General features: G+C 40.1%; 1 protein-coding gene and 1 long non-coding RNA gene across 2 annotated transcripts in view; one reads left to right on the top strand and one right to left on the bottom strand.

Moving 5' to 3' along the window:
- The first annotated feature begins 2,149 nt into the window (after window positions 1-2,149).
- LIX1 (limb and CNS expressed 1) overlaps window positions 2,150-11,577 on the top strand; it is a 37,442-nt gene continuing 28,014 nt past the window's right edge. The window contains exon 1 of the mRNA XM_085299754.1: window positions 2,150-2,432. Within this exon, the coding sequence (XP_085155880.1) occupies window positions 2,351-2,432 (82 nt within the window). The 5' untranslated portion in view covers window positions 2,150-2,350. The remainder of the gene's footprint in view (window positions 2,433-11,577) is intronic.
- Window positions 6,192-11,577, bottom strand: part of LOC146598789 (uncharacterized) — a 34,788-nt gene continuing 29,402 nt past the window's right edge. The window contains exons 7-8 of the long non-coding RNA XR_014895206.1: window positions 8,233-8,439; window positions 6,192-7,032 (exon numbers count right to left, since the gene is read on the bottom strand). This is a non-coding gene — a long non-coding RNA (uncharacterized LOC146598789). The remainder of the gene's footprint in view (window positions 7,033-8,232; window positions 8,440-11,577) is intronic.

Below are 11,577 nucleotides of genomic sequence, written 5' to 3'. Positions count from 1 at the left end.
TGCTCAGCCTGTGAGATGGAGCACTTCTTAGGAAGACCAACTTGACAAAAGTTTAAATCCTTTTATTTTTTTTTTTTCTTTTTTTTGGACATCTTAAATCTATTTTATTTGCCTGGGATAATAAGGAACTTGGAATTTGATCTTTGATTTTATGCTCACGTCTGATTAATAGTATCTGTTCTGCTCCACCCTATGTTCCTGGTATGCCTGATGATACCTCATTTGGGTTGCTGCCTATTGAAGAGTTACAGCCTCTAGCCTGTCTTGCAGCATGCTCTTGCTTTTGAAGTTTTAAATTTTTGCTTTGTTGCTGGAACAGTATAAAACATAGTCTCAGCCAGCAGCTACATAGGGTCTTAAATATAACCACAGTGGGTCACTGAAGCAAGATGCAACAGATAAGTGTGCTTCCTTGAACCATCAGAGTTGCATGGAAGCATGTTTACAAAAGTAAGGAAGTTCAATTAAATCTTAACTGTAGGTGATTGAAATCGAGGTATGTAGGCTTGTTTCCTGATACAGTTTTAGAGTCAATGATTTTAGCTGGGGAAGAAAAGCAACCCAAGTGAATTTAACTATGTTTCCATTTTAAACATGGGGGGGGGGTTGTATTTTTTCCATTTTTACATGTCTAGGTTCTTATCTGCTAAGCAGCTCTTTCAGTGACACTTCAACAAGATTTCAAGAACCATCATTCTTTGAGTGAGATGTGCATGTACTTACTCGCTTCTAATTTAGAACTTTTCTGAGCGAGTAGGTTTTTTGGTGTGCAATCTGAAGTCTGTCTTGGTAACTGGTTCCAAAAATATACAAAGGTTGTTCAACTTGATTCAGCTCCATCACAAAAGAAGGGATGGTGGAAATCTACGCTGTTTATTTTCAAAATGTCCCTTTAAAGCACCATTAGCTCTTTTAGAGGTAGTCTAATGGATGGCTGTAAGTTATCATTTTCACTTACTCTGCCAGGCTAGACTCTTCTGAGACTGGAGTTAGCGAGGGAGGAACTAAACCTCAAAGTTATAGCTTAATATATCTTTATTAAGCCTTTTGTTTTTTCCAAGCAGCAGAATTCCTGAAATATCTAAAGTCATCAAAGGTCACAATGAAGTTTACACATAGAAAGAACTTCATAGTACTCACTCTGTTTGAATGTCCACATAGGAAACAAAGTTTACTTTATTTAGAGTGAACTTAGGGAAATGCAGAGGTTAAGACAATAATGATGTTCTTGACAAGTCTTAACAAATTCACATATTTAGCAGCAAGGAATGCATAGGTTATAGCAAAATTGGTTTAAAATGTGTCATTTTAATAGGCATACAAGGTAATAGTTGGCGTGCATGGATTTGTAGCCAAGCAGGATTTGAAAGTGAATACAGAGCARACAAACATTGTTTGTACCACATATACATACACTCAACAACATACATAAGCAACAGCATGTGTTAAAAACTTAAGTAAAAGTAAGTGATTTAGGCACAGGGTTGTTTGACAGCTTCCAACTGCTGCATCCTAAGATACAAGTTTGTGTGGGAATGTGGGGGGGGGGGGGGAAGTGCGGTCATCCTTACTTTGGATTTTTTTTTTTTTTTTTTCCAAACCAGGAAGACTTTAGTGGGACTGAAATAAAGGTATTCTAGAGCAGCAAAGTGACTCTAATTTATATAGCTTATGGCTGTTGTAACAAACAGCCCCTCACGCAGCCTGAAGGAGCAAAGCAGGTGTGACACCTGTAAAACAGAAGTGTATTCGCATTTCTGCCTCATGCCTTTGCCAGCACGTCTCTGGCAGTGCGTTGCTTTCAGTACCTCTTCAGACCCCTGCACAAGCCACGGGCCCTATGCTCATAGATATGAACAGTTTAATTTACTGGCGTTTTAATACACTTAATAGGCGGCACTGGAACCCGGTCGGCAGAATCGGTCCAAGCTACTGCATCGCCAGCGGTTCGGTTTTGCTGCCTGATGCGGGGCGGCTGCCGTCAGCGGCAGAGCTCCGGCCCTGGCGGGGCACGAGGAGAGGAGCAGAAGCACGCCGCGGCGAGCCCGCTGCTTCCGCCCCGGCGGGCAGCGGCGGGGCGGGCAGAGGGGCGGGAGCGGAGCGGCTCGCTCCCGCTCGGCTTCCCCGCCCCGCCTGCAGGTGGCCGTGTTGGCCGCGGGAGCCGCGCGGTGCCTCCGCGGAGGCGCGGGGCCCGCGGCCGGGGGTGGGCGCTGGGCACTGCCTGATTGGCAGAGGAGGGGGGAGCCCTCGGCGCCCCGCGCCGCGATGAAGCGCGGAAGCTCGGCGCGGGCCCGGACCACCTCCGGCATGCGGGCAGCGGCTGGGCGCTGCGCGGGACCGCGGCGCCGAGATGGACAGAACCTGGGAGTCCCTGCAGCACATCATCGCCCAGGCTCTTCCTCACCGAGACCCTGCCCTGGCCTTTAAGGACTGTAAGTACCAAACACCTGCCTTCCCTAACAATGCACTTTTTGTATTTAATGCGAATTCCTGTTACAGTCAAGGCACGATAAAACTGAAGCGATCGACCTGCCCGTATTTGCATGTACAACAAACCGTAACGCTATTTCAATTCGACGCATCGGTGTCGCAGSTTAGCGTTTAACCGTGTTTCAGCAGGTCCATTCAGAACTTTTCCACAGCATACTTCACTGAATTTAGTATTGATCTTGTGGTAAGATCTTTACCGTTTAACATCATTCATGGAAAAATTTATGTCACTTCCCTTTCTTCCTCTGGTGATGATTAGTTTGTCCTATTAAATTGCACTTTTAACTAATGTAAAACTCCTCTAAAGTATCAAATATTAAAATCTTTATGCTTCTATTTAGATAGAGCCAATGCAATATCCTGCTTAAGCACAAGAGGTTTTCCTGCAAGTACTTGGAATGTGATTTTTTTTTTCTCTTAATACCAGACTTGTGAATAAAATGCACTTTTTTTTTTACAGTTTATCAAAACTGTTCATATAGTTGTTCTATACATTTTTTCTCATTTTACAAGCCACATGCAACTGTCTCTCCCAAAACACCACTAATTCTGAAATGCTTTAGAGCAAGCATTGCATAGTAAACTGGTCTGACGCATCCTACGAAACAAATGGCATCAAAACCAGATCACAGAAACAACAGTATTTGAATATGGCTTTACGATTTCAGCAGAATAATGCATGAACTTAAACTCTATTTAATTAGTAAAGTTTTACAAGACTCACCCACAGTCCCATAGATTTCCCATGCCTGTGGCTAGAAGACAAATTAAAAACAGATAAAATCAATAAATTCAACAAAACAATATTTTACTTCCATTTATTTCCATTATTTTTACAGTTTCCTCCAGTAGTGAATGGGATCACTTAATTTTGTGTCCCCAAATCCAGTTCTACCTAAGCTTTTTGACTGATAAATTTGGAAGATTGCTAGGTGTCATTTCAGTCTAAGTTGATCAGTTGTGTGATGTACAGACAAAGTTGGGATAACATTTGATTTTTTTTCTTCACATTCAGATCTAATTATAACCTATTGTGCCCCAAGGCACAGTGCAGAGGCATTTATTTAATCTCCACTTCATTCATTTGTCAACAGCTATGTCAGAGTTAATAAAATCAGCCTTGTACAATCAACTCTTCCCTTCTAAATTGCTATGAGAGAAATGACTTTAAGTACATGGGTAGTAAAGGAGCTGAGGAAATGCCTACATACTTCTGTATTAAACTTCTCTATTTATTTGCCCAATTCCCATATTCCTATTCACACTGAAAACTGGGAGACTGCACAACCACTTCCTTGGAAATGAGTAGGAGTATTCACATAGGAAGATGCTGCTCTCACATGACTACAGTATTTCGATCCTTCCCGAAACTAAGCAGGACATCTGTTTCTCTGGCCACCCAGCAGGAGATCCTTATGCTGCTGGATAGACCTGCATTAGCATCGCAGTCTTGGGAGCTGGCAGTGAAGCCTGTGAATGTACACACATCGCACGAGTGCAGGACTGGAGCCACAGGGGGGAAGGGRGAGGAAGAAGGGCATTCCCTTTTATAAGTTACCCTTGGTAACCCGTCCCTGCAGATCTACTGACAAGGATTTTATTGGAAGTGTATGCACAAGCTGCTTGGACAACACGGTTGTGACCACCCACAGATCTCAGGCTGGGAGCAATGATTAAAATGAAAGAAAAGCGTAAGTGGGTTGGAGTAACATTTTTCTTTGGGTTTTCCAAGGCACACAAAGGCATTCTCACGCAGAAGTAACATACCTGGGCTTGATACTGCTGTGAGTGTGTGCCAGCAAGCTGACTGGTGACAGAAGTTCACACAGCCTTGAAGTTTACATTCATTTTCTTTATCTTCAGCACAAAGTTAAGTCCAAAAAGATTTAGGTAGCACTGGCCCATCTCATCTGATTTTTAATAGCATTTAAACAACGTGAGCAGGGATTAAACTGTGGAAAGAAGATAACATCATATGTTTTTTTTGTAAGAGCATGTCCACAGCTTTTACAAACACATTAGTTTCAGCCTTTATCAGAAACAACGAGATAAGAACGCAAACACATCCAGTGACCACACTGCTGGGCACGCAGGCAACAGGGCCAGAGGGCTCTTGTGCTCCTCCCAGCCCCTCCCCATCATACAAAACTTTGCCTGCATCTATAGTTAGTCCTTGCAAAAACACATGGAGTGTGAAAGGTGGTTTGTCTTTGCTAAATTATCCTGTTAGTAGATAAAATGGACAGCTGAGCCAATAGCCCTGTCTTTCAGGATTTCCTCCTTCGTCTCTGTGCTGAGCCTGCATATTTGAACTGGTTATGTTCCACGTGGGAACTTTTGTCCAACACTAGGTAGAAAACAATTTTTGCCTGAATTAACAAAATATGTGTCTCTCTTCCTCTGAAAAGCTGCAATCCCTGTTTTTGATAAGAACTTGAAGCTTACCAGCAGAAGCGTCCTTTCATGTAAAAGATGCAATTTCTGAAGTTAACAGAAAATCCTACCTGTGTTTCCACTTTTGAAAAACCTCGGTTTGCGCATGCTCTGTGGCAGCAGTCTTTGGAGGTGAAATTCCTCTGCTCCTTGGCGCGCGTGCGGCGAGGAGCGGGGCCTTCAGCAGCGTCTCAGGGCTGCGGCCAGGCCCACTGACGTGGCACTGGCCCTCGCGCCTGGGCAYGGCCGACCCTGCTGGTCCTAGGGGCAAAGAAGGGCAGAAGCGTGAGATTGATTGCAGAGGAAATAGGARCCCGCCCGGCCTTTCCCTGCTGTGTTCGTTATGTAGCTTCCATCTCAGATATTGCAGGGTCGTACCGATAACATCCTCTGCCACCCAACCCGCAGCAGGTCTGACCTGCGCCCTGACAGCAGGAAACAAGGGCCCTGACAGCAGGGGAGGAATGAGAGAGTAAATTACTACGTAATTCAATTTTTTCTCCGTGCAAATTAAATTCATTTCCCTTCTCCATATGTACTATGATAAACTGGTGTATTCTGACTACTTTTTTTTTTTAATGTTCTTTGAGGGAAATGTGGATACTCAAGCAAGGAAAGAAACTGAGCTTATGAATTTCATAAGCAGTTCAAGTAAAGGCTGAAAGGCTGAAGTGCAGAAGGGTAGTTTTTATATTTCTGACAGCTGTCAGGGAATGTAATGCATCACTCGACATACTACCTTTTTTATATCTCATAATATCGTTCTTCTTTTGCTAAAATGTAGATTGAGATTGCATTTCCTGCATGTGAATTATTTTTGTAAGCTGAAGAAATGGAAAAAACCCTTTATCTGATGTAGCATTGCCTCAGTAGAGCCACTCTAAAATGTACTACAGAAGAGGTTTCCAGTATTATGACTGATTTTGTATTGAAGTACCTCTGCAGGAGAGCCAAATATAAGTTAGAACTTAATTGTACAATTAAATACTGTACAATCACAGAGTAGATTCTCTGCCTGAAAATGCTTACAGTATAAGTAATGTATTGCTACAGTGCTATCATTACCCCGAGTTTTTGCTGAAACATATTGTAAAGTATCCAGAAACTCTCTTCCCAGATCTAATATTAGATGATGTTCTGTACAGAAAGATTTTTTTCAAATATATGTTAATTTTACTAAATTATTTTCTCGGCTATTTCTTGTTCTTAAGCCAAATACAATATTGTGTGCTATTTAATTTTCTTACATTTTATACTACTACCTAGTAAGTTGGAGATGCAGAAAAAGTAACTAGCTACAGTCCTGATCCAACTTCAAAGAAGTCRAAGACTATTAACCCAAAGACTCTGAATCAGGCACTGTATGACCCCAGGAAATATAACAAAACTGCCAAAGAAATGTGGTTTCTTTGAGGGGTTTATTATTCTTTCTTTTTTAAAAAATGCCTGTTTTTCCTATTTCAAGATACTAGAAGATACGAAAGTCTTAGAAAAAGCATATTCATAATGAGAATGGAGAGTACTTAAGAGTAAAATATTTTGGTCCTCAGCTATGTCACATGCAGAGGTAGAAGAGAGCAAGACCCAGGCAAGTAGGCAGGATAGGACATTACGTGGGAAATGTCTAGAGCCAAGAGTCTTGAATCTAACAAGGCAAATACGCTGCAGCATCCCTCGGCATCCCTCCTGGCTGCACAGCACGGGGAGGCAGGAGGATTTCCCTTTTGCCTCTGAACTGAAGTGACTCTGAGCAGGCTACATCCATATCAACCCAGCACTGTAACTGACCATCAGTCCAGCGCATCTCCTTCCTGTTTTCTGCTACAGCTAGTCTCCACTTTAGGTACGAGAGAGGACAAATAACTGCAAGCATTAAGTAATCAGTTATACTGCTGGAGAAAAGTTCTGAGTCTTCTAGAAAGACAGCTGAAGCTAAGAGGCTTCTTATTTGGCTGTGGTTGTCACCTCTGCTCAATCTTAGAAGAGCAGCAAGGCTACTGAGACTGATGCAGTCTATTGCCAGTAGGTGAAAGACAAGAACAGAGAAGAATCGAAGTGGGGAGACTCCATTTCCTTCTCCATACACAGCCTGAAGATTTTACTACAAATCTAAATATAAAATGTAAGACAATGTAAAGACTCCACATAATCATGAATCAATTCCTATGTCTGCTAAACTGTTCCCTAGTTGAATAACTCAGTTGGAGAACACCACCTTGTTTCAAGACTGAATTTGTTAAATCACTTTTTAACCACTGTATCTTACTACATCTTTTCTTCAAGGCTAAAACATGCTCTAGTATGTCACATATATTATCATTTATCTCAAAGAAACCTAAGTACTTCCACAAAGATTTTCAATCCTCTGACTTAATTCATGGTTCCTAGCAGAATTGCTTTATAGTTAGTTGATTTGTGAACATTTAGCCAAGTGATTTCAGATCAGTGTAACTGCAATGCGTCTTCATTTTTTACTGGCTCTGACAAACTAAGTTTCATCTGCACATTTTACCAGCAAAAAATTTATGTCAGCAATAGGCTGCAGATTTTTTTTTTTCTTTTTTAAGATAGACTATGAGCAGATCCCTATGGGATCACAGCAGAATCAGCCTGGCTCTTTTTTATCTCTCCATTAACCATTGAACTAGATTTGTCAGTGAGCCAGTCCTTACTCTATTTAGTGTGCACCCTGCTAGCTCTGTGTAATGCAAGCTTCTAAATTCAACACAGTGTAGCAATAGGAAGTCAGATGTCTTGAAGAAATATTACAAGATTAAATTTTAACAAACAAACCACTGTCTTTTACTGACTAGATTATTGTATTCTGTGGAAATTATGTTCCCTGATTTCAGTAATACTTCTGATGTTTTATTAGATAACTAACCGTTCTACAATTCTGTATAGCTCTTTTTAGATACTGAAATTGTATTAGAGTTCTCCTCATTTTTCCCAAATATTGTTAAATAAGAATAAAGCCTGCACTAAGTTGCTCGGCTCTTGGTTAACAGCTGTTTTGATAGTAAGATCTTAAAAATGCCCAATTTTAGCAGTCAGTACTCCTCCTTATTTTGTAACATGTGATATAAACTTCTTACTCGATTCATAATATTGTAGGGGAGGGCTTTTGGCCTCATTCCAAGCTCAAGGTGTTAGCAAACCACACTCAGTTATTGCTCTTCCTTCTCTTTGGTTGCACCTAAGCTGCTGACTCTTCTAGCTAACCTCCATACCTATAATCAGCTAGCTTACAGAAGTATAYTGATGTTTCAGAAAACTTTCTGCACCTACAGCATTTTCTCATCTTCTTACCTCCAACATCTTCCATCTTCCTTCTTCCTCTGTTTCACGACATACCTGGGACAAATGACTCTTGAGGATGCTGTTCAGCTGATTTCTTTCTTTCTTTTGTTGTTGTTGTTCTATTCCAAAATCTTTAAAGCCTTTTAGGAACTGCAAACAGTTCTGAGTGTAACGTATTCAGTGTCAAATTGATGATGTTGCTCTTCACCAGCTCACCTGTCAATCAGACGATCTTTTCTTCCTGAAGTGATGTCTTGGTATTTGTCTGCCCCTTTTAAGAGTTTTAGATAGGATCATCTAGCATGGAATTTCTGATCAATAGTTTACCTTGGCCTGCTTAGGCTTACTGAGAGGTTTATTCAGAGATCTGTGCAGCCTACACCAAGTTACCTTTTTCCTTTCACATGTCTTACTGAGTACTCAACAATGCCTATGATGATATTCTTTTTTCTGAGACTGCAAGTGAAAAGGAGAAGCAAATTAGAATTCTAGAACTTTGTCAGAAATTGAACTATTTGTCAATAAATTCTCTATATTGCACACAGTTATTCAAGCTTTGGAGGCTTGTCCCTTTTTGTGCAAATGCACTAAGTGCATTCCAAATATTAACTAGCTGCTAAGTAGTTCACTAGGAAAAGTTTTATGGTTACTTCGTATGGACCCACAGCTCTGATTGACAAGTGCTCAATGAAAAAAAGACCCATAGCACCTTTACTCCTGCACACTACCTATAGGCATTTCTGTACCAGAGGATATATTAGCCTATGTATTTCCACAGAAATTTCAAGTATAAAGAAATCCAGATCAATCCAAGCAGCAACTAGCTATTGTAGAGAAGAGAAAAGGCCCCTGAAATCCTCAGCATAGAGTTGGTGCCCAAGTATATGCTACCTGATAATACTGTGTTTATTGTAAGCCTGGTTTTGTTCTATCTTAGTGGAGATTTTCTTGTTCTTATTTGTACTACAGTACATAGCTTAAATTACACATGAAGAATAGAAATTATAGCATGGAGACTGGTATATCCTGATGAAATTACTACTAATATGCTAATATATAACAGCTTATAAACCTATGGTCAGGTCATGGAAAAATTAATTAGTATCACCTACTCACATTTGCAACACAGTCTTTTCTATACATGCATATTATCAACTTACTCATTTTAAAATATACAAAACTAATCAAAAGAGAAGATATCAACCTTCCATTAAAAACCTGCTGGTTCCCAACTAAACTGCTGACCTTTTTTGTACAGGTTTAAACAATATCTGTTTGTTAGCCTGAACCCAATTTTAACAGCTTCCGTAAGATAAGTATGTTAAGTTACAAGCTATAATAGGATACAGCTGCAGAAGGGTGCACTTGTAACTTATGAACTTTGTTTAAATGATATGGTTTTACTGATTATGTGCCACAGCTTGATTTAAGAGATGTAAGACAACTTTACTAGCCCTTCACTAAAGAATCTTCTTTAATATATTTCATATTAGATATTTCTTTAACTCAAAAAAGCTTGTACTTTTCTCTGCATTCAGGTATTAAATTAACTCTATCAAGGCAGTTAAAAGGATTTTTAGAAAAGGTTGTTTTAAGTTTAAAAATGACAAAGTAGGTGGTTATCTTGTGGGTGCTCTTTATATTCTACTCTCTTGACAGTAAAATACTGTCAAGGATATGACTCCATTCCACTCCACTGATAGACTCACCGGGCTCCTGCTCCCATTTAGTCCTGCTAGTCTTAGCCAAAGCACCCCCTTCCCCCCCCCCCGCTTGGGCATTCTCCTCTTTTCAGTCGTGTTTATTTATCTTAGTTGGGGTAAATGCCTAGTCAGTATTTTTTACAGTAACTCCATGAGTTTGGAACCTTTTTTTTTTTTTTAATTTATTTTCCTGGCATCAGTGGAACACAAATCTATGGATGTAATTCATTTCTGGGAGTTTTGTTTCCCGCTTGCAATGACAAGTAATTTGACCCACTTCCATGAGCAGAGGTCACGGAAGTAGGCATTTCCTACTCAAAGGTGAGAAATCGACTGGAAAATAATGCCACGTTTTAAGATACATTTCATCATTTCATCCATTTCCAAATCCAGTTGACATAAAACAGTATTTCCAAACACCGAAAAGAGCTCAGGGTTCGTGTAGGGTGAGTGTAGCAAAACAACCTGTGAGTTTCTGCTCTGCAGAGCTCAAGGTTTCCAAGCARTCTGCTCCAGAAATACAATCCTTGCAGATGAGAGGCACTTCAAAGAGGCTACCAGGATATGCAGCTTACAATAGCTTCACCGGGTAGAGTGCTCAACTCCTGGGCCTCTGGGATGCTTTTCCAGCTGATTAAAAAACAAAGTAGAGACATCTACATTGAAAGACAATCTTCCCATCTCATAACTAGACATTACAACCAATATCAAACAGACTATGGTGAAACCCTTAACACTCACAGATGGAAAAAAATTAAGGAAAAAGGATGTATGAAATTCTTGCCCTAGAACCTGATCATACCTGCACTACTATAAACCTCTAACTTAAAAAGTCAGGATAGCTAGGGAGGGAGCACATATGCAGTATTTGGATAAAGTATTATCTGGCTGAGGTTCACGGAGGACTTCAATAAAACCAATATAGTTGACTGAATTCTGCAACCCACAATATATTGAACAAGAATTTTTAAAGAGCAGATAATGAAATTCTTAAGAAAAGTACTTATCAATTCATATAAATACTACAGTCATTATTTTAAAAGCTCTATTTTATAGACATCTTCCAAAATACAAAAAGCGTTTAGAAGAGAGTGGCCTTTCAAAATGAGAAGTAAATTTTAATGCTGTATTTACTCACTGTTAAACCTCTCGAGTAAAAGCAAATCTTGCTGTTTCATTTACATATGACTACTGACTTCTCAAAATCCTCAGGACCAGTGCACTGCAGTATTCCACTGCAAACCAGCTGGATGCAAAATACTAACATGTGGCATCTGACCAAACAACCTTCCACCTGGCATGTTTAAAAATGAAACTAAAGAACGCAATTCTTATAGGACAAATGAATATTGAGAGATCTTAATAAAACATAAGCAATCATGGTAGTGTCTCAGGATAAGTAATTAAGTAGCTGCAGACCTGAAAACATAGATTTAAGTGGTGTATTCTTGGATATAAAATCATAGAATGGTAGGGTTGGAAGGGATCTCTGGAGATCATCTACTCCAACCACCAGTGTAGCCTATACAGGGATTGAACCTGCAGCCTTGGCATTAGCAACACCATGCTCCAACCAACTGAGCTAATCTTTCATGTCTTCTTAAATTACTACAAATATACATTATAATGAAAATATTTAAATTAATAGTTG

This window comes from Rhea americana, unplaced genomic scaffold, assembly GCF_003343005.1.
Source record: "Rhea americana isolate MKP2758 unplaced genomic scaffold, rheAme1 scaffold_153, whole genome shotgun sequence".
NCBI lineage: Eukaryota > Metazoa > Chordata > Aves > Rheiformes > Rheidae > Rhea > Rhea americana.
This window is presented reverse-complemented; position numbering and strand designations above follow the sequence as displayed.